The sequence below is a fragment of the Myxocyprinus asiaticus genome, chromosome 36, assembly GCF_019703515.2.
Source record: "Myxocyprinus asiaticus isolate MX2 ecotype Aquarium Trade chromosome 36, UBuf_Myxa_2, whole genome shotgun sequence".
Classification (NCBI taxonomy): domain Eukaryota; kingdom Metazoa; phylum Chordata; class Actinopteri; order Cypriniformes; family Catostomidae; genus Myxocyprinus; species Myxocyprinus asiaticus.
In genome coordinates, this window is record NC_059379.1 from 23,394,380 (window position 1) to 23,417,434 (window position 23,055).

The window sequence follows — 23,055 nt, forward strand, 5'->3', positions numbered from 1 at the left end:
TACGTTTTAATAAATGTACGGTGAAACAGTAGAATCTGTGTATGGTGTAGATTCTACACATGCTAAGTGTTTTTGGTTGTTTCATATGGCAAAAGTGATATTACAGACACTACCACATCCTTGACCTGTTACATCATTCTCATAAACTCTATTTAATCTATTACAGATTTCACTTATTACTTGTAATACAGCCTGCTGCCTTGGATCATGTTCTTTTGCTCATCACAAGCTATGCTGCCTTTTGTCTTTTGCAGAGACTGAAGTGAGCAGCTTCCTGTGACCGAATATCCTGCTTACCTCCTGCAAGACCCTTGACTCCTCACTGAGGAGACATGGAGGACCAGGGGGGTGCTGGGTTTGGGGGTTTGTTGGCGCCCAGCCCACAGAGTGTGGCTGTAACCCATGAGATGGGAGAGCTGTCCCTTCACCCCAGCCAGAAGCTGCCTCCGCTCAATGAGCGCAAGAACGGTGAGTCTACTCGCTACTTGCACGGAGACAATGCACTCACAAATTATACACCTTTAAATCGCATATATTTTAAAGGTGAAGTGCATAATTTTTACCAAGTAAAAATACTTACTCCTATCTCAGTTTAATCTGGAAGAATTCTGTAAATTGATAGTTGTGGTGCAGGAATTCATTACTTTAATGGATAATTTAATGTTTCACATTTTAAGAAACCATCTGAGATTAATTAGAAAACTATATACCTAAATTTACATACAAAAATCACACAGTGACTATGTTAGTAGTTTATGGCAGGTACAGTTGAAGTCAGAAGTTTACATACACATAAGTCATTAAAACTAATTTTTTAACGACTCCACAGCTTTCATATTAGCAAACTATAGTTTTGGCAAGTCGTTTAAGACATCTACTTTGTGCATGACACAAGTCATTTTTCCAACAATTGTTTACAGATAGATTGTTTCACTTTTAATTGATTATATCACAATTCCAGTAGGTCAGAAGTTTACATACACTAAGTTAACTGTGCCTTTAAGCAGCTTGGAAAATTCCAGAAAATGATGTTAAGCCTTTAGGCAATTAGCTTCTTATAGGCTAATTGGAGTCAATTGGAGGTATACCTGTGGGTGTATTTTAAGGCCTACCTTCAAACTAAGTGACTCTTTGCTTGACATCATGGGAAAATCAAAATAAATCAGCCAAGACCTCAGAAAGAAAATTGTGGACCTCCACAAGTCTGGTTCATCCTTGGGAGCAATTTCCAAATGCCTGAAGGTACAATGTTCATCTGTACAAACAATAGTACACAAGTATAAACACCATGGTACCACGCAGCCATCATACAACTCAGGAAGGAGACGCTTTCAGTCTCCTAGAGATGAATGTAGTTTAGTGCAAATCAATCCCAGAACAACAGCAAAGGACCTTGTGAAGATGCCGGAGGAAACAGGTAGACAAGTATCTGTATCCACAGTAAAATGAGTCCTATATCGACATAACCTGAAAGACTGCTCAGCAAGAAAGAATCCAATGATCCAAAACTGCCATAAAAAAGCCAGACTACAGTTTGCAAGTGCACATGGGGACAAAGATCTTACTTTTTGGAGAAATGTCCTCTGGTCTGATGAAACAAAAATGTAACTGTTTGGCCATAATTACCATCGTTATGTTTGGAGGAAAAAGGGTGAGGCTTGCAAGCCGAAGAACACCATCCCAACCGTGAAGCATGGGGGTGGCAGCATCATGTTGCGGGGTTGCTTTGCTGCTGTAGGGACTGGTGCACTTCACAAAATAGATGGCATCATGAGGAAGGAAAATTATATGGATATTTTTAAGCAACATCTCAAAACATCAGCCAGGAAGTTAAAGCTCGGTCGCAAATGGGTCTTCCAAATGGACCCATTTGCTACAAAAAGTTGTAGCAAAATGGCTTAAGGTTTTGGAGTGGCCATCACAAAGACCTGACCTCAATCTGATGGAACATTTGTGGGCAGAACTGAAAAAGCGTGTGCGAGCAAGGAGGCCTACAAACCTGACTCAGTTACACCAGTTCTGTCTGGAGGAATGGGGCAAAATTCCAGCAACTTATTGTGAGAAGCTTGTGGAAGGCTACCCAAAACGTTTGACCCAAGTTAAACAGTTTAAAGGCAATGCTACCAAATACTAACAAAGTGTATGTAAACTTCTGACCCACTGGGAATGTGATGAAAGAAATAAAAGCTGAAATAAATCATTCTCTCTACTGGTATTCTAACATTTCACATTCTTAAAATAAATTAGTGATCCTAACTGACCTAAGACGGAATGTTTTCTACGATTAAATGTCAGGAATTGTGAAAAACTTAGTTTAAATGTATTTGGCTAAGGTTTATGTAAACTTCTGACTTCAACTGTATCTAAGATTTGGTCTTAAGCACAACAGACTGGTACTTAGTTGATGGTCCTTTGAGAAAATGAAGATAGTCTATCTGATTTAGATGTCTCTCTTGGCTACCTATCCGCCATCAGTCCATTTATTTATTTATTTTGTGGCCATTTTTTTTCAACAGTGAATTTATTGTGAGCTTTAAGATTTGTCCAAGTTCTGGAATGGTACTTTGTAATCACAGCCTGTACAAATTCAGCTATTCAATGTTGGTTCTCGTAATTCACTGCCTAGATAATTCATGGCAGATCCTGATTAGGTTTGCATCTATCTCCAGTTGATTGAATAACTTTATATTTTTGTCCCTGCTGAAAAAGAGAAGCTCTTTTTCCATTCTCTCAGACTTAGTCCTCAGTAAACACAAGGAACCTTTACTGCCTTCAGAATCTTGACATTTGTTTGCGTCTTTGGGTGCACACGTTTGACTGACATGTAAAAGGTCACAGGACAGTTTTGTCTGCTTGTGGTGGCTCGCAGCTCTATGAGGGCTGCTCCTCTAGGTCTCTAGATATGCAGAGGTCACATTGTCACAGTGAGTGGAAATGTAAACAACTCTGGCAGAGCGCGGCCTATGTCAGTTACTCATCACCAACTGGCTGTCTGTCAGAAGATGTTCACATTGTTGATTGAGTGGAGGGGTGTTTTGTAATTGAGAGCTGTTTTGTTTTTTTGTTTTGTTTTGTTCGGTTTGGTTAAGTTAGAATTTTGTGTTTTGTTTTGCTTTTTGTTTTTGTGTGTGTGTGTGTGTGTGTGTGTGTGTTAAAGGTCCACTTGGTCATTTTTTGCTAATTATAAAAGTTTTACACACAAACACAGGGCTCGACATTAAGCATTGTCATGTGCTTGTCCTCTGGACAAGTAAATTGGTCATTCACTTGTCAGAGTAAAAAGTTACTTGTCTGGAGAGAAAAAAGGACATTAATGCTCAAGTAACGTCAAAGTTTATGTTGTATATTTTTCTAAAATTATGACCGATGCCCAACCTAATAGTGTACTTATGCAATGTAAACTGCACTGGGTAGGGGAGGAGGCTATTGTCATACGGTAATTATTTTGTTACGTATGGTAGTCAAATAAAGAAAAGCCTCCATCACCACCATTAACAGCAGAGGTGCTCACATTTCTATGGAATGAGATCTACTTTTTCATCATGTTATTGCAGCAAGATCTACCATGCACAATATAGGCTATACATTACCACAATACCAAAATTTAAGTAGTCTGTAGTGAAATTTGATGATTCTCAATACCAGCTTTAATACCACAACTAATAATAACACTAACTAATATGTTAATTATAGAAGAATGTTTTCAAGTTCTTAAGTATTCAAGACTAGTAAACAGTCAGTAATAAAATAACAATAAAAAAACAGCAATGAATAGAAATAGATTAAAAATGATAAAACAAAAATACAAATTAAGAAAATTCATTGCTTTTGTAACAGCTTTAAAAGTTTTGAACAGCCGTAGGCTGTTAAGTATTCAAGTAAATATTCAGAATGAAATGCAACATAAAATTACTACTGGTCTTTACTGTATGATTATAATACATTAATAATTGTTAAAGCTACTAAAGTTACCCAGTCAAGAGCAGTGAGTGTTTTCATGTTATGGTTGTTTGATTATTATAATGACACACTAGATAGCAGCAGGTCAATTAGCTTACATTTATACTTACAAGTCTGACATTTTAATACAAATCCGTTTTTTTTCTCCACTGTTTACATTCACTTTAGACATCACTCTCTGTGTTTACATGAATACCTGACAAAGACGGGCATTTTGGCAAAATTTTGAATGTATTTGACCGTTCAGGTGCCAGACAAGTGTTAATGTCGATCCCTGAAACACATGAATAACAATCTATAGAAATATGTTTAAAATTATGTAAACATTAGATGAAGACTCCAGTAGGAATGTCATAAAATATTGATACATCGGTTATTGATTGGCACATTTTCTTGATATGTTTTTGAGGCATTGACATTAACACCAGCCGATATTTAAATTAGAAGCCTAATTTGTGCACTTTCCAATTCACTTTCAGTTGGCCTTCCGTTTAATGTTGTGTGACGTATTAGATTTGGGAGACCAAAGGGGGTGATATAACTTTTACTGTTCTTAATACTGAGGGATGCGCAGCAGGTGGCAGTCCACAGTTATGAATCTTGTCACCATACACATAAGTTACGAAGGTTTTTGTACTTCAAGTTTGAACAAAGTGACGTTGATGAGTTTGCAGGTTAGTGTATGAAACTGGTGAAACTGCGCAAATGAACGATTAGAAATGGCAATGTTTATTATGAAATTTCTCTCTATGTAGACTTGAATAGGTTTTATTCAAGCTGTCAAACAACAAAAAGGCATACTTGTAACTGAAAATATATTGTGTAGGCTATTTGAATGGAAAACTATGTTTCCATTTGGAGTTGCGCTCCGTGGCACTGCAGAATTTTGAGCTGCATCTGGAGTTTGCCAGCGACAGTGTGTGTTCCTTTATAGTAAATAAATTGTTTCTAATTTTAGAACGCCCCATGTTGTCCACCAGATGCATCCAGTGTGTAACCCCCTTTAAGTTACTACCACTAATAATAATAATAATAACATGTTTACTTTATATAGCGCTTTCAGCCAATACTCGAACATTAAAGTAGCTACATGTAAACAAAACAAGCAAACCAAACAAACACAATATACATACTACAGATAACAACAGAGCCCAAGTCAACAGTATAGGACAGAGTGATGGTATGGAATAGCAGTAGTGTGATCCACCAGACAGTCCAAACAGAATGAGTGCAAGTGAAATGAAAATATCCCTGATAAAAAGTAAGGACTCTGCTGGAGTGATAAAATAAACTGCAACGACCTGCAGCTCCACTGCGCTGATCACGGATGAACTGCGTGACATCAAGCACAAGCACACAGTGGTCACAGCTGGTAGAGAGCTCACGAGTAATGGCCGTCCAGTTACAGTCCAATGTGCAACAACATGCAATTTTTTTTTGGATTGAATCCAAGAATGTCCAATATACAGATGTGTGTAGGATGAGACGGAGAAAAACACTGACTAAAAGTAACAAAAAAAGTAGATAACGTCTTTGTGTGAAGCGGCAAATTTTGTGCATCCAGGACGATAGGTGTCGGTATAAAGTCCAACACCACTGGTACCATTGAGACGAATAAGAGCTAGATAAAAACTTTCTGTGTGCACCTTATAAGTTTTGACTTTATGTTTTGTATTATGTTTGGATTGGTGTTTTGGTTTGCTTTACTTTGGTTTGGTTGTGCTGCTTCCATATCCCAAAAATAAAGCATCCACTGTTGTGATCCACCTGTCCCTAACTGGCAAAGTTCATAGTTCTTCTGAACTATAAACAGGAGATCTGATCTCTGTTAAAATCAAGATGTGAAGATCTAGTGGCAGGGAGGGGTTAACCATGGACTGTTCTTTCTGCTCCCTCCTCTCTTTTTGCTGGAGGAGCAGAGCTGTTGTCTCCTCTAAAGGGAGCCCCAGTTTCATCAGAGCTGCTAACTGTGAATGGAGAGCCCTGAAGAACAGGGACTTTATGCCTTCTTCACAAAGCTCTGGTTATGTCAGGAGTCCACACTGAGGTCCCCTGAGGGTACGGCAAGACAGATAGACAGCATGGCCTGCCTAGGAGTGGAGCCTCACAATGCCTGCAGAGGAAATTTCATATCAGGTTCTGCTGCCTGCTGTGCAACTTTGAGAGGTGGATATCTTCCTGACACTGAGAGGACACAGGAGTAGCTAATTTTGAAGATTTTTTTTATTGATTTTCTGAAGATTTGTTCAACTGTTTACTAATGTTTTATGGAAATTTGCATGACAGAAGAAGAGAAAAGGAAGCTACAATTCAGCAGCATTTTATGACAGAATTATGAGCTCTGCAGTTATTATAAATAATCAGTGATTGTTCCAGATAATCATCATCTCTGTTGGAGTAGTTTTTCTGATTGGATTGCTGTCTGATTGAATAAGCACATTCCATTTACACTTTGCCACATCAGTGTGTCTCCACCAACTGATATTAATCTGATCTTCATTTCCCGCGCTATATGCAAATAAAACAGATTTCACTTCTATGCTTACGCTAATGCAGGGCAGTAAATTTAAGTGACTTATTTTGTCCAAGTGACAAATTTCTGTGTGTATTTTTGCATGCATTGTGTATTTTCCCCCTCGGGGCTTCTCGTAGGTAAGATGCATCATACATGTCAGCTGCGCTCAATGTCAGTGTTCAGTTTCAGTTTCATCAGCAATCTTTATCAAATAAATGAAGAAAAATGTTCTGTGTCTCCTACAATGTGCATCAGTTTAATAATTTATTTTTTATTGTGCCACACCCAGTGCAAATACTGTAGCTTTTACTGTATATTTAGCATTTTCCCTATTCTGATGTAGCGCTGTTTGAGTGGAGTAAAGTTTACATATGTGGCTTGAACAGCCAGATGCATTTACACTTGACCGAGTTTCAAATGGAATAGGAATCTAATCTGATCAGATTTATATCCGTCTCATATCTGTCTTGGAGGGGATTTACATCTGGTGTTTTCATGATCGCATGGCAATCCGATCAGCAAAAATGCATGAAATGACCAAGTGCAAATACCCCCTTTGACTCTGTTCCTCGTTGGTTTTCTGAAGGCACTGAGTTGGCCACTACAGTCGGGGTCCAAATGTTTGAAACCACATCAGGGGAAATCTGGGATTTATGGAGTACATGCAAGCCCTGGTGTTTTTGGCATTAAAGCAAAAGTTGGACATAAAAAAAATACTGATATTTTGAAATTCATGTTGTGTTTTATTCAAATTTTTCACTCGTTATTGAAATTTGTAATATATATATATATATATATATATATATATATATATATATATATATATATATATTTTTTTTTTTTTTTAATTAAGAAAAAGGCTCAATATAAGCATTTTAACTACAGTAGTGATCTCTGAATGAGGGTTGAGATCATACTGAGCTCATTTACATGGACACCAGAAAGTTGTTTAATGTGAGAAAGCTGCTTAAGGCTCGAAATCGGCATTTGAGCTGTGTTAGCGGCTTTCTTTTTACTCCTATATACAAGCGGCTCAGTTAGTAAAAAGCTTTCTCCACAGCAAAGTAATTTCCCTGCTACGCTTGTGTAAATAACAAACATGGCATCTGAGGAAGACTTGCTATCTTATTCTCTGTTGCTTCACGTTTTTTCCAGATATTCCAGAGTCGTTGCCATGTTTGTTTCCTTAACTTTCCATTGCAACCTGCAGCGGAATTGTGCTGCAATAGTGGGGTTTCCTTTTACGTCAAACTCCAGGATTCCCCCAATGTACTTGAGCGCATATACAGGGATGTGAGGGACTGTAGTTGCTGTTTTAAATTGGTGTATACAAATGGGTATAGTTTATAGTGGATGTGCTTTTCGCTTTTCCCTCTGTACCCCCAGATATTTTGAATTATTTCTGCTGTGTTGACTTGTTTTTGGGCACCATCCTATGACATAGTTATCCGGTCTGTTCTTCACACATGCGCACTCTTTAAAAACCTGTAAGAATGCAGCTAATGCATTTTCATGGCCACATTTCTCTGGGAGAAACCTGGGTGTGTTAAACCGCTTTCTCTTAATCCCTTAAATGTCATAAGGAAAACAGTGTTTTCATTTACATGATGTTTCAGAAAGTCGCTTTCTGCAAAAAGCCCAGAATAAACCGTTTCTTTAGTGCATGAAAACCTAGTCTGTGTCTTGAGCATCCCCCAGATGTTTTTTTTTGTTTTGTTTTTTTGCCCAACATGTGGAATAGCCCAGCTGCAATTTAGACATTGCACAGGTAGATTTTTTTTTTTCTGTACCCCAAGTAGAATTTCACCTTGTGGACTCATGTGCAGTCAGTGCACCAGGAATGCATCCATTATCCTGCAGTTATGCTGTAGCAAATGCCCCATTTTTCACATCTTCATGTTATGTTATTTCCTCTTCTTAGGTGTGCAGATTCATATTGAGAGTGGTAAAATGCAAACGGAATGTGTTCTCAGCACTACCCAGAGTTTCGTTTGTACAACCTCAGCTGACCTTGTTAACAGTAAACTGACACACACACAGGGTAAAATAAGGTGTTCAGTCATGCCAAGTTTTTAGTTCTTGCATTTTATCATGTTGAACTTCATTTGACACTTTTTGTGCATTTTATCCAAAGCGACTTACAAAAGCAATAACTGCTCATTTAGTTAAAATTTAGTTATGAGTGGAATCGGCTCAGCTATGCTCAGATTCACAGAAGGTATGTGAAAATTTGGTAATCCACTTTTGACTGGAAAATCAAAAAACTTTTTGAAGCAATTTTCCCCATTTCAGAGTTGTAGTTACTGTGTTTTACCTTTTGTAGGGCAGTGAAGTGCAGTGCCTTAAAGGTATATATTTTATCTATGTGTTCTCTGGGTATCAAACCCATGATTGTGGTGTCACTAGCATCATACTCTACCTGTTGGGCTACAGGAATTCAGCATTAAAAACAACAAAAAAAGAATGTTTACTGTTTAAATTGTAGCATGTTACTCCCTGCAGTTTTTGGCATGTCTGACGTTAGGACGTTAGAGGAAATCGTTATTGATTCTCTGATAAAATGTCAGATGTTATCCTTGTGTCTTCACACAACTCCGACTAGATTGAGCTGTTATTACAATCAGCCAAGTAAATCCGGGAGGCTCAGCCAAGAGGGCAAAAAAAATGTCTTTAAAATTTTCCCAGGAAGTGTTCCAAACATCACGCTTCAAAGGGTCGCTCAAGAGCCTGTTGTTTTGGTAGCAGGAAGAACTGCTAGTCTTATTTTATTTTTTGAATTGTAGCTCTTATGTAATGCTAGAGAGGAAATGTGTGATTTCAGCTGTGCTTAAGGTTAGATTCCCCACTTGTTGTATATGTGTGTTGGTGTTTCTTGTGTAGGTGTGCTAATCAGTTGGAAAAAGTCCCATTCTGTGTGTAGTGTTGACAGGCCTGTTTTAGAGGTTGGATAAAGAAAATAGTCTAACCATTATTTTTCTGTCCACCAGTTCTCCAGCTAAGATTGCAGCAGAGACGCACCCGTGAGCAGCTTGTTGATCAGGGCATCATGCCACGTGAGTACAGCCCCTACATTAACCAATAAAGGGTGCAGAAGATGATTGATATTTGAAAAATTGCTTTTTAATATTGTATGCTATGTAATTTATATACTATTTAGGTTGACAAACTACTTTTGGGAAGATGACATGTCCTGAAGTGACTTGCATTTTGCTAATTATTAGGGCCCAAGCGCTGAAAGTGCGGTGGCCCTTTTGTTCTTCTAATGATTATTTTTATTATTAATAATAAATATCATGCCAAGACATTGTAGATGCTAAAATGTGAATAGATTTTCGATATGTTGAACGGTGTCACCATGGCGAAGCAATACGTTTATGGGGAAAAATGGCAAACAGGAAGTTCCTTATATCTTCTGTGTGCATTGTATGATTTTGATGAAAATTCAGCTGTATGTTTGGTAATGGGGGCTGATCACATTGTGGCTATTATGGGTCATGGACATAGTGCCACCAACTTGCAGCAGGAAATTTGAAATAGAAAAATAATAAAATAAAACTTTGAAATAGTCCTCCTTATATTTACTAAAATTGCTTCAAAATTGTTTAGAATAATGTAAAATGCCAAATGCATGTGTCCACCTTGCATTGTTTTCCCGAAAACCACCGGGTGGAAATGGACCAGTTGTGCTTGGGCCCATCATCGCTGCTTGCTGCTATATTTAATCATGCAGCTTTTTGCATGTAATATGTGATTTGAACTGACAAATTAATTTTAAGTCTAAATATTCCATATTTTATTATAAATATTACTTGTAGTTTTAATGAGGCCATAAAAGTGACATGCATAATAATTATAGAAGTTTAAATAGTTTAAATAGTATTAGAGGAAGCATAGCATTTTAATTTCCCAAAAGTATATTATGTCAACTACCCAAATTCATAATTTTCATTCAATCTAAATATTTTATGTTGATTTAAAAAAAAAAAAAGTCAACTCCCCATGTATAATGCATGTTTACATTAATAATAAACATTGCAAAGTGTCATAATTGTTTAACAAAATATGTAAAAATGTAATGTGAATAAAAAAAAAAGTCTTGTGAATTAGCCTTCCTGCTCTAATGTGCATTTAAGAGAGGAAGTCACTTGGTGTTGTGGTTGCTGTACCACATCTGCTTTTGAATCAGTTGATTTGTCTCATTCCACATCATAGTTGTGTCACAGCCAGACACGACTGACCAATGCATGTTGTTTTTTCAAACGCTCATCTCAGCTCATTCCGTTATTGCTCATAACCACTTTTCCGTTCAACCAAGTCAGTGAGTATTGTGTGAATGCTCTCGCGCAGAACACACATTTTTTTCCTGTGGCTGTCACCAATCTGAAGGGATTACGTCGCATACTTCCTCATAATTTAGTGTAAAATTACAGTAGACTCGGATACATCAGGGATTAAGAGGTAGCTGTCTGGTCATGGAGGGCACTGTGTCGACTGCATCTAACTGTGTGGTAATCTTTGTGTGGCCTCTTCAACTTTCTCCATCATATCTCTGAGCAATCTGCCCATGTGAGAACAGGCACTACAGCAAATGCTGGTGAGCAGCATTTAGAAAGAGGTGGAGAGATGAAAGAGCAGCATGTGTTTATAGTGTGTGGGTGATGCCCTTGTGTCCTCATGAGACCAAGGTAATTATCGTACATGGAAACCATGACAAAGACGAAAACTAGCAGTTTTCAAATCTCTAGTTTTTGTTGAGATGGAACAATTTGTGGTGCAGTGTAATAAGGGTTGAAGACTAATACCAAAATAAAGTAAAAATGAAAATAAAAATGTTTCTATTTCAAAGCTGCAAAAGTCTCCGTCTAACCATTAGACAACCAGGTGGAGGATCGGTGATGATCTGGGGGTGCTTCAGCAAGTCTGGAATCGAGCAGATTCGTCTTTGTGAAGGACGCATGAATCAAGCCACATACAAGGTTATCCTGGAACTTGCTTCCTTCTGCTCTGACAATGTTCTCTGAGGATTGTTTTTTCCAGCAGGACAATGCTCCATGCCACACAGCCAGGTCAATCAAGGTGTGGATGGAGGACCACCGGATCAAGACCCTGTCATAGCCAGCCCAATCTCCAGACCTGAACCCCATTGAAAACCTATGGAATGTGATCAAGAGAAAGATGGATGGCCACAAGCTATCAATCAAAGCTGAGCTGTTTGAATTTTTGCACCAGGAGTGGCATAAAGTCACCCAACAGCAATGTGAAAGACTGGTAGAGAGCATGCCAAGATGCATGAAAGCTGTGATTGAAAATCAGGGTTATTCCACCAAATATTGATTTCTGAACACTTAAGTTAAAACATTAGTATTGTGTTGTTTAAAATGAATATGAACTTGAGGTCACGTGATGCCATGCAAGGGGCAGACGTGTGAGCTACGAGCTCTGCGCACTTTGCTAAATTTTTTATTATTCTCATGTTATAATCTGGTTAATTTTTATACACCCAGTTACACATTTGCTCTTTGATGCAAAACATGGCAAAGAAGTCAAAATCCTCGGGCTCTGGATACATTAAAAGACACTTACGTGTTCAGGATGAAAGCCCCGACAGGCCTACAGAACGGGGACTCGATTTGGATGGCGCGGCGGGAGAAGGAATCCAGTGTCAGTTGTCCAACATGTCGGTGATGTTGACGAAGATTCTTGCTGACTTGGAGGATCTCGCTGTAATACATCGATCGATTACGGCGATGGAAATAAAATTCTCTGAGATAGTTACAAGAGTGACTGATGTTGAGAGACGAATTGATTTTCTGGAATCTTCGGACAGGGAATTAACCGCTAATCCGCCCACGACCAAAGTTGATTTGGAACATCTCCTTGAAAAGCTTGAAGATCTTGAGAATAGAAGCCGCAGGAATAACATTCGAATTGTTGGAATTCCTGAGCATGAGGAGGGCAGAGATATGGTGAAATTCCTAGACGAGTTTTTCCCGAGTCTGCTCGACATAACAGGCCACAAGCTGGAAATCGAGCGAGCTCACAGAGTCCCAGCTCACAGATTTGCTGAGGGAGACAGGCCCCGACCGATTCTGGCCAGATTTCTGAGATCATCCGATAAAGATCTTGTGTTGTGCCAGGCGAGGAGCAAAGGAAAGCTTTCTTGGAAGAACCATAATATTTTCTTGTTCCCGGACTTTGCGAGTTCGGCGAGAGAAACGCGATCGGTTCAAGAAATGTAAGAAACTCTTACATCGGCGAAAGATCTCATTTGCTCTGATGTTTCCAGCCAAACTGAGAATAGAAACGACGGTCGGTCGCAAAGTATTTACATGTCCCAATCAAGCAATGTCTTTTATAGAATCAGTGGCTGAGTAAACCGTTGGATGTTTCTCATGTGAGTGGGTCGACTCGCTGAACTTACTCTTGAGGAAGCTGGGCGACATTTTGGGTTTTTTGCGTTGGCTCCGCCGTGTGGCTGGAGCATGTTTTGTGAATAACACTTTTCCTTAAAGAAACTTTTGCATTGACGGAAGATTACATTTGTATTGAAGTTCCCGGCCAGTTTGAGAGTGGACACTACGGATGACTCAAAAATATCTACATGCTCACAAAAGGATGTCTCTTATAAAGTTGACGGATTATGTAAGTCATGGTATATACTTTTATGCGGCCTCCGAGTGAATTGACTCGACCATCCGGGGAACCGGGATGCCGGTTTTGTTTATTTTTGTGTTGGCTCCGCCTAGCAGCTGGAGCTTGTTCTGTTGAATAACATTCCTTTGGAACAGCTGTGGATTAATCTGTTCGTTCTTCGTGCTTATTCCTCCTGCTGGCTGTAGTTTGTTTTGAGTTTTTTTATGGGACATTGGAATGATTACGTCATCCGTAGAACTCATAACAGCCAGCACACTGAAAATTCGTCTCTCTGTCCGAGGAATCTGAACGGTTTTATATCAGCTGGAATTTGTTTTGTGGAAGATCACACCTTTGAGACAGTTCTGTGAATGAATCTACACATTCTTTGTGTTCATTCTTCCTATTGGCTGGGTTTATTTTACAAAGTATTTTCTGTTGTGTAAATTGAGCAATCCGATGGCAAAGTTGTCGTGGGGGCTCGTGGGCATTCATGGACCTTTTGAGTTTAGAGGGATCGTCGCCGGTTGGCGCTGTCGTGCGCAGTGTTAATGCGCATGTTTTTCTTTTTTCTGTTTGTTTTGTTCGGGGGTAAGTTTGGGGTTTGATTGTTTCACTAATGGGGAATGTGGTCTGCATAATTTTGTTTTTGACACACAGTTTTTTTTTTTATTATATCAATATGTCAGTTGTTAATATGAGTGTACTATCTCTCTCTCCACATGGAATGTGAATGGGTTGGGGCACCCCATAAAAAGAAGGAAGGTCATTACTTTTCTTAAACGTAAGAAATATGATATAGTGTTTCTTCAAGAAACACATCTCTCCCTGCAGGTAGCGGAAAAATTTGGGAAGATATGGGGTGGACATGTTTTCTTTATTGCTGGCTCAAGTAAGAGCAAGGGAGTCATTATATTGGTAAATAAACATCTACAATTCAAATGTCTCAAACAGATTAAAGATAAATTAGGAAGAGTCATTATTGTTTTAGCGGAAATTCAGGGGCAAAGGTTGATATTAAATTAATATTTACGTGCCTAACGCTGATGATCAGGGCTTTTTTATAGATCTTGAAGGGATGTTGCAAGTCGCTGGCATCCCTCATGATATAATATTGGGAGGAGACTTTAATCTTTTTATGGATTCAGTCCTTGATCACAGTGAAGCAAAAGTGTGTAAACCCCCTAGAGCAACATTGACGCTTCACAGGATGTGTAAAAATCTTGGTCTTACGGATATTTGGAGACTTTTGAACCTCTGTTAGAGACTATACATTTTTTTCATCAGTCCATAAGATTTATTCTAGAATAGATTTATTTATTTATTTTTTATATCCAAGTCCCTCGTTTTATCTGTTGTGGATTGCTCAGTTGGAAATATCTTAGTCTCAGATCATGCCCTGGTGAGTTTAGAGGTGGTGCCACATACAGCGAAAAAGAAATCATATATTTGGTGCCTTAATGTGTCCCTTTTGCAAAATCCTGATTTCCAACAAATGTTAAAGACTGAAATCAATGTTTATATGGAGACCAACTGGTCCTCAGTATCCACTGTGGGCATGGCTTGGGAGACACTTAAGGCGGTTCTTAGGAGTTGGATCATACAGTATGCTTCATTCATCAAAAAAATCCAAAGCACGAGAACTCGTGGAGTTGGAAGGAAATATTAAAAATGCCGAAGCAGAGCTGAAGCGCTGTTTGTCATCTTATGGCCTCAGAGAATTGACTTGATTGAAATACAGATATAATACTATTTTGTCGCGGAAGGTGGAGTTTTGGTTATTCAGGGCAAGACAGTCATACTTTGAGATGGGGGACAAAGTAGGAAACGTTTTGGCTAGATATATAAAGCAGAGAGAGTCTTTTTCTACCATTCCCTCAGTGAAATCTGCTGGTGGTGAAATATTTACCTCTGCCATTGATATTAATAATGCTTTTAAAGAATTCTACTTTGATCTCTATAGTTCCACGTCTTCGTGTACTGATGAAGATATTAGAAACTTTGTGGAACCATTAGATCTCCCTAAACTGACGACTGAGCAAAAAAATTCTCTTGATTCTGAGATAACCTTGGAGGAGCTTGGCGAGGTTATCAAGGCCTTAACTACAGGCAAGGCTCCGGGGCCTGACGGCTGTGCTGCAGAGTTTTTCAAATCTTATGCTACAGAACTGGCTCCAATTTTGCTAGAAGTTTATACTGAATCATTAAAGAATGGAAAGCTTCCGCCAACCATGACACAAGCCCGGATCAGTCCGATTCTTAAAAAGGACAAAGATCCAAGCGAGTGTAAAAGTTACCGTCCAATTTCCCTGATCCAGTTAGATGTAAAAATTGTCAAAAATTCTGGCTAATCGATTAAGTAAAGTTATGACATCTCTTATACATATAGATCAGGTGGGGTTTATTCGGGGCCATAGCTCTTCTGATAACATTAGGCGTCTCATCACTATCATGAGGTCAGTAGCGAATGAACAATCTCCGGTCGCTGCCATCTCACTTGACGCCGAATTTGATATGGTAGAATGGGATTATCTTTTTAAAGTTTTGGAAATATACGGGTTTGGGAGTACATTTTATTGGATGGATTAACTTTATAGACACCCAGTAGCGGCGGTACAAACAAATGGACTAATTTCAGATTATTTTACTCTGGATAGGGGCACCCGGCAGGGTTGCCCTCTTTCCCCATTATTGTTCTGTCTTGCCCTGGAACCATTAGCAACAGCGATAAGAAAGGAGGATGATTTTCCAGGGGTGGTGGCGGGAGGTATAGCGCATAAACTCTTGCTTTACGCAGATGATATTTTATTATTTGTCTCTGACCCCAGTAGATCTATGCCTTGCCTCCACAGAATTATTCATTCCTTTTCTAAGTTTTCAGGATATAGAGTCAATTGGTCTAAATCCAAATCTTTGGCACTGACAGCGTACTGCCCAGAAACGGCTTTCCAGCCGGGTGCTTTCCAGTGGCCCAAACAGGGCATTAAGTATTTGGGTATTTTATTTCCAGCAAATTTGTGTGATTTAGTTAGTTAATTTTGACCCCTTAATAAAACGGTTTTCGAGTGATGTGGGCAGGTGGGCTTCATTACATTTATCTATGATTGGGAAGGTTAATGTTATTAAAATGAATTGTATTCCAAAATTCGATTACTTACTGCAGGCTCTCCATGTAGATGTCCCCCTCTCTTATTTCAAGCAATTTGAAAGTATAGCAAAGTCCTTCATTTGAAATGGTAAGCGTCCCAAATTGCATTTCAATAAGTTACATAGGCCGATTGACAAAGGTGGGCTAGGCCTACCCAGGATTTTATTTTATTATTATGCATTCGGTCTCAGACATTTGGCTCATTGGTCGCTTCCATCTGAGAGAGCCCCTCCCTGGTTCTGTATAGAACAGGAAGTTCTTGCCCCTATTTCGCCACTGCAAAGCCTTTCTACCTAATTGATCGGAGAAGCTAAGTTGCATCCCGTTATCTCGCACTTGAACTCGGTATGCACAAAAGTGTCCAGACTGTTTAACTCTGACATTTTTTTTTAGCATATGGCTGAACCCCAAACTATGCATCAACAAGTCCCCTTTTTGCTGGTCAGAGTGGATTGGGAGGGGGGTTACTACACTCGGTGACCTATATGAGAATGGAGTGTTGAGATCCTTTCAAAATTTGGTTCAACTTTTTGGGATTCCTAGATCTCAGTTCTATAAGTACTTACAGCTGTGCCACCTACTCTGTACTGTTTTTGGGAGTGGTTTACACCCTCCTAAAGCGGGTGGTTTACACCCTCCAAAGCCATACTCTGGGAGTGGTGATTACTGATTTTGGAAAAGGTCATGAGGCATCGGTGTATTACTCCCTACTAATTCAGAGTCTGGCAGACGGAACTTCAGCTTCTCTTAAGAGATTATGGGAGAAAGATCTAAATTTGGTATTGGAGGAGGGAGAGTGGGCTGGGATTCTAAAAAATGTCAAATCTGCATCCAGAGACGCAAGGGTTCACCTCATGCAATTTAAGATTTTACATAGAGTCTATTGGACCCCCTCTAGATTGCATAGGCTTGGTCTTAAAGACACACCCACCTGCTGGCGATGTCAATCAGAAGATGGAGACACAACCCATGTCTTTTGGGGATGTGTTAAGATGCAAGAATTTTGGATGAGGATTCAGAGTTTTATGTGCAAGGTTTTGGCCTCTCAAATTTTATTTTGCCCCAGACTCTGTATCTTGGGAGATGGGGCAGTCATTAATTTGGAGAATAAGCACATGAAAAACTGGGTCCTAACTAGTGTTATGATCGCCAGACAGATTACTTTGAGTAGTTGGAAGTTGACTGGAGCGCCCCATTTTCAGGAGTGGTGTTCAGAGATGGCCAGAGTGGCAGCTCTTGAGAAGGGGGTAGTCAGAAGACTGGGGAGTCTGGACGTATTTGTGAAGAAGTGGGGCAGATATCTGTCTTTTTTGGAGGGCTCTCGGGGAGGGACAGTGGAGAGAGAGGTATAGGGATTGTTTTATTTATTTATTTTTTTTTAATTAATGTATTTATTTTTGTTATGTGTCTATGGTTGTGTTGTTGGGGGTTGGGCGGGGGGATTGGGGGGGGGGGGTAGTGGGGGTTATATATTGATTCTGTATATGTGTGTTCTGCTATTGATATTTAATGGTTGAATCAATAAAAAATGTTAATCATAACATTTTAAAAAAAAAAATTAATATGAACTTGTCTTCTTGCATTATTCGAGGTCTGAAAACACTGCATCTTTTTTGTTATTTTGACCAGTGTTCATTTTCTGCAAATAAATGCTCTAAATGAGAGTGGTTATCTGAGTTACCGTAGACTTTGTCAGTTCAAACCAGTCTGGCCACTCTCCACTGACCCCTCTCATCAACAAGGCGTTTCCATCCGCAGAACTGCCGCTCACTGGATGTTTTTTGTTTTTGGCACCTTTCTGAGTAAATTCTAGAGATTGACCAACAGACATCCATGCGATTATCTAATCAGCCAATTGTGTGGCTGCAGTGCATAAAATCATTCAGATATGGGTCAAAAGCTTCAGTTAATGTTCACATCAAACATCAGAATGGGAAAAAATTTGATCTCAGTGATTTGGAGCGTGGCATGATTGTTGGTGCCAGATGGGCTGGTTTGAGTTCCACGTTCATCTGTACAAACAATATTACGCAAGTATAAACACCATGGGACCACACAGCCATAATACCGCTCAGGAAAGAGATGCATTATATCTCCTAGAGATGAACGTAGTTTGGTGCGAAAAGTGCAACTCAATCCCAGAACAACAGCAAAGGACCTTGTGAAGATGCTGGAGGAAACAGGTAGACAAATATCTATATCCACAATAAAACGAGTCCTATATCGACATAACCTGAAAGGCTGCTCAGCAAGGAAGATCTAGTGCTCCAAAACCGCCATAAAAAATTCAGACTACAGTTTGCAAGTGCACATGGGGACATAGATCTTACTTTTTGGAGAAATTTCCTCTGATCTGATGAAACAAAAATTTAACTGTTTGGCCATTATGATGTTATGTTTGGAGAAAAGAGGCTTGCAAGCCGAAGAACACCATCCCAACCATGAAGCATAGGGATGGCAGGATCATGTTGTGGGGGTGCTTTGCTGCAGGAGGGACTGGTGCACTTCACAAAATAGATGGCATAATGAGGAAGGAAAATTATGTGGATATATTAAAGCAACATCTAAAGACATCAGCCAGGAAGTTAAAGCTCGGTCGCAAATGGGCCTTCCAAATGGACAATGACCCCAAGCATACCTCCAAAGTTGTGGCAAAATGGCTTAAGGACAACAAAGTCAAGGTATTGGAGTGGCCATCACAAAGCCCTGACCTCAATCCAATAGAAAATTTGTGGGCAGAACTGAAAAAGCGTGTGCGAGCAAGGAGGCCTACAAACCTGACTCAGTTGCACCAGTTCTGTCTGGAGGAATGGGCCAAAATTCCAGCAACTTATTGTGAGAATCTTGTGGAAGGCTACCCAAAAAGTTTGACCCAAGTTAAACAGTATAAAGGCAATGCTACCAAATACTAACAAAGTGTATGTAAACTTCTGACCCACTGGGAATGTGATGAAAGAAATAAAAGCTGAAATAAATCATTCTTTCTACTATTATTCTGACATTACACATTCTTAAAATAAAGTAGTGATCCTAACTGACATAAGACAGAGAATTGTTTCTACAATTAAATGTCAGGAACTGTGAAAAACTGAGTTTAAATGTATTTGGCTAAGGTGTATGTAAACTTCTATCATATATATATATATATATATATATATATATATATATATATATATATATATATATATGAAATTATTTTAAATACATTTAAATTGAAATTGAACATCAAAATGAAATGCATATAAAAACAAGTACAAAATATTCAAAGCTATAATAACCCTGCATGAGACTCTGAAACTGATGCTCTGTGTATTTGTGCGTGTGACTTTACAGCCCTCAAGAGCCCAGCAGCATTCCACGAACAGATCCGCAGCCTTGAAAGAGCCAGGGTAAGAGCAGGGCACCAGGCCCCAGTCCTCCTCTGCTTTCCTCAGCCATCTGGGATTTCAGATCCTCCCTAAAACCCTTCAGGGTTCCACAGCTCTCCGTAATGGGACACACGTGAACCTCTTAGTTGTTTTAGAAGCTTAAGCCCTCTGTAAACGTGTTGTCATTTGCAAAGCTCTGAGAAGATCATTGCATACTCATTTGAGTGGTTAGTCTCTGATCCCTGAATTGCAGAGGGATTTAGATTTCTGAAACCCTGTATCCTTTCTTTTTGTAGACTGAAAATTTCCTAAAGCACAAGATCCGCAGCCGCCCAGAAAGGGCTGAGTTGGTCCGCATGCACATCTTACAAGGTAATTGTCCATTCACATGACGTGGAACAGCAGATAATCAGTATGCTGGGAAACATTTAGTTGAATCTGCCATGCTTCAGAACTAACTGTTCAGTTTTTATAGGTTATTATTCAGAAATGTGGGCTCAATATTAAAGCAGAAGTATGTAATTTTTGCTACACTAGCGCCAGCAAATGGAATTGCAAAAATACATTTTATTTTAAAAACAGCTCACCGAATATCTGCCGTTGGTCAAACAAAGAGATAGATCTGCCCCCAACTGGTCGAGTCAATAACATTGTGTTTATATAGATGGGTTACTCAAAACAAAAGGATTTTCTTAGAGCCACAGAGACATAGAGCTTACAGTTTTCATGAAAATTAACCTATGAATGGCTTACTTCTAGTTGTCTCTGCATATTAACCTCCTGAGACCCCCTTGTGACTGCTGTGAGCATTTACCATTTACCTCTTTGATTTGTAACTAGTAGCACCTAATTAACAAGCAAAAAAAGAAAAAAAATTCTAGAGCAAATAGTTTTCCTAAAAATTGACGTCCTCATATGTGGACAGCAGGACTTAGTTGTGAAAAGTAATACCAAGCTATAGAAAGTCCGATATATATATATATATATATATATATTTTATCAAATAGTTTATTATGTGTCCAGGAGTGTTGGTTATTCATGTTTTTGAGACGTTGTAGACCTTATTCATGCTTGTGCCATCTTTGATTTTTAAAGGGAATGACAACGACGCTGTGAGGGATAGACTTACCATGTTTTCAGTGGCACGAATAGTATAAAACAGTATAACACTCCTAGATTGCATCTGATTTTACACAACTCATGTTGTCTGGAGTTCTTTGAATACTGAATGTTCTTGGACAGATATTTTATCAAAGTTTTGTCTGCGGAACAATCCAAAAACATTTTAAACTGCAGTACAGCCCATTGAAGAGACTGTACATCTATCCCTCACAGCCTCGCTCTCATTCCCATTAAAAATCAAAGATGGCGCTAGTGTGAATAAGGTCTATAGACATTACAGCTGATTTTCTGTAAAGCTGAATTAATAATTCTTATTAGAAGTAATGGCCAACATCATCAAATCACTGACAATCATGTTAAAATAAAATGTTGCATTATAAAATTCTGAATCTATGTACTGATTATCATTGTCCCATGTCTGCCAAACTTGTGCGGTCCAAACATCATCTGCAGCCTGAAACTGAACTTTTGGTTTAATTTTAGGAGTGAATGCATTTGGGTGCATAGAAAGCTATAGTATACTACCTATTTAGTGAATAACTTAACCTCCAGTGTGCTGTCTGTCTGCACTGGTCTCAGAACAGTTCGAAATGCACATTATTTTCATCCGAACTCCATATAATCCTCTGAATGGAGCATTTTTTTAGCTTTTGCATGAATACATTTATTCCAAATGTGAAAATGCACTGTAAATGTATAAGAATGCGTTTACTAATGTTAACGAGTAGAACTGTATTGTACAGTGATAACAAAATATAATATAACACAATTTATATTAAAATGAAGCAAAATGACCCACAGATTTGTTACTGTGAAAAGTTATTCAACATAATGAACATGTTTTTGGAACGTCTGTCAGAAAACCGCTCCACAGCACATATCCGAGTACTTCGTGTTTATCAGCACGCCAAAGCACGCAAAATGAACGAAATGTTTAAAGCATCATATCGAATGAAACTAAAGACGCTACTCTTTACAACCAAACGGGTTTCAGTGAAAAAATGTGAAGAGATTTCTTACCAGAGGCACTTTTGTTGGTGCTGCGCCCATAGATGCAGTTTACCGAAATCAACACCATGGTGTTTGCTCACGTGACTCCGTGTGTAAGAAGTTTAACCCTTAAATGACTCCTTAGAATGTCATTGTGTTGCGTATAGCGAATCCAAAATAGCGAGTCCTCGCATGAGGCCGCAGGGTCACGCAAGGTTAAGGTTGTATAGGAGAAAGTATTTTCACATAGGAAAAGTTACGTACTTCAGCTTTAAAGGAATAATTTACTCAAAAATAAAAATTGTCACCCATAATGTTCTTTCATGGAAAGCAAACAAATATATTTTTCAGAATGTCCATTGTGCTCTTTTTTGTTTTTTTCTTTTCTTTTTTTTTTCATGATGGGGACTAGGGCTGTTGAGCTCCAAAAGTGACAAAAAAGCACCATATAAGTAGTCCATTTAACTCATTTGCAATATTCTTTTGAAGACATACAATAGTATTGTGTGAGGAACAGACAGGAAATTAAGATGTAATTCATTTAAAATCTTCTCAGCCATAGCTCTTAAATCTCATCCGCACTAGTGTTTAATTAAAAAATTCAAATATGATCAAATCTGGTGTTACACATCTTGACAGGCCTTATTTACCTTGAACACAAGCTCCACAACCCCAGTCTCCATTGTGATGAACATCTGGACATTCTGTGTTTTAATATTTTGTGTTCCACTGACTAATGTCATTGGGGTTTATAACTGGCATGAGGGTAAGTACATGATGACAGAATTCTCATTTTAAGTGGACAAAACCTTTAAGTCAGGACAAATCCATGTTCAAAATCAACCACAGTACTTCATCCAGATGCAATACGGTATTTTGTTACCTTGTAACCACTGTTTACTGTTATGACTTACAGTAGTTGACCATAGTGTTTCTTGATTGTTGCGATGGTTGTTGTGGAGTGGGTTTGGGTGATTGCTGTGCTGATGGCTTTTGGTGGTTTGGCAGAAACGGCAGCAGAGCCCTCATTGCAGGCCGCCCAGCTGAGGCTGAAGAGAGCTCGATTGGCCAATGACCTGAATGAGAAGATCGCTCAACGGCCTGGCCCCATGGAGCTGGTGGAGAAGAACATCTTGCCTGTGGACTCCAGTGTCAAGGAGGCCATCATTGGTGATTATACACCTTTAATGAATGCACTTGTGGTAAACATGAAATTATGACAGGAACATTTTGAGAAAGTAGAGCTGGGTTATCAACAAACATGAAGCAGATGTTGTGGCCAGTCAGAGGTCTTAAAATGCTTCCTGAAGTGGGCATAA

General features: G+C 39.0%; 1 protein-coding gene across 3 annotated transcripts in view; it reads left to right on the forward strand.

The window, feature by feature from the left end:
- LOC127426720 (myocardin-related transcription factor B-like) overlaps positions 1-23,055 on the forward strand; it is a 49,672-nt gene that overhangs the window by 10,028 nt on the left and 16,589 nt on the right. For 2 of the 3 annotated variants that reach the window (XM_051673690.1, XM_051673689.1), the window contains 5 exons: positions 255-468; positions 9,463-9,528; positions 19,590-19,645; positions 19,921-19,996; positions 22,745-22,906. In XM_051673690.1, coding sequence (XP_051529650.1) covers positions 333-468; positions 9,463-9,528; positions 19,590-19,645; positions 19,921-19,996; positions 22,745-22,906 — 496 coding nt within the window. In that variant the 5' untranslated portion in view covers positions 255-332. Of the gene's footprint in view, positions 1-254; positions 469-9,462; positions 9,529-11,321; positions 11,452-19,589; positions 19,646-19,920; positions 19,997-22,744; positions 22,907-23,055 lie in introns of those variants that run through there. The other variant, XM_051673691.1, reaches the window with a different exon arrangement.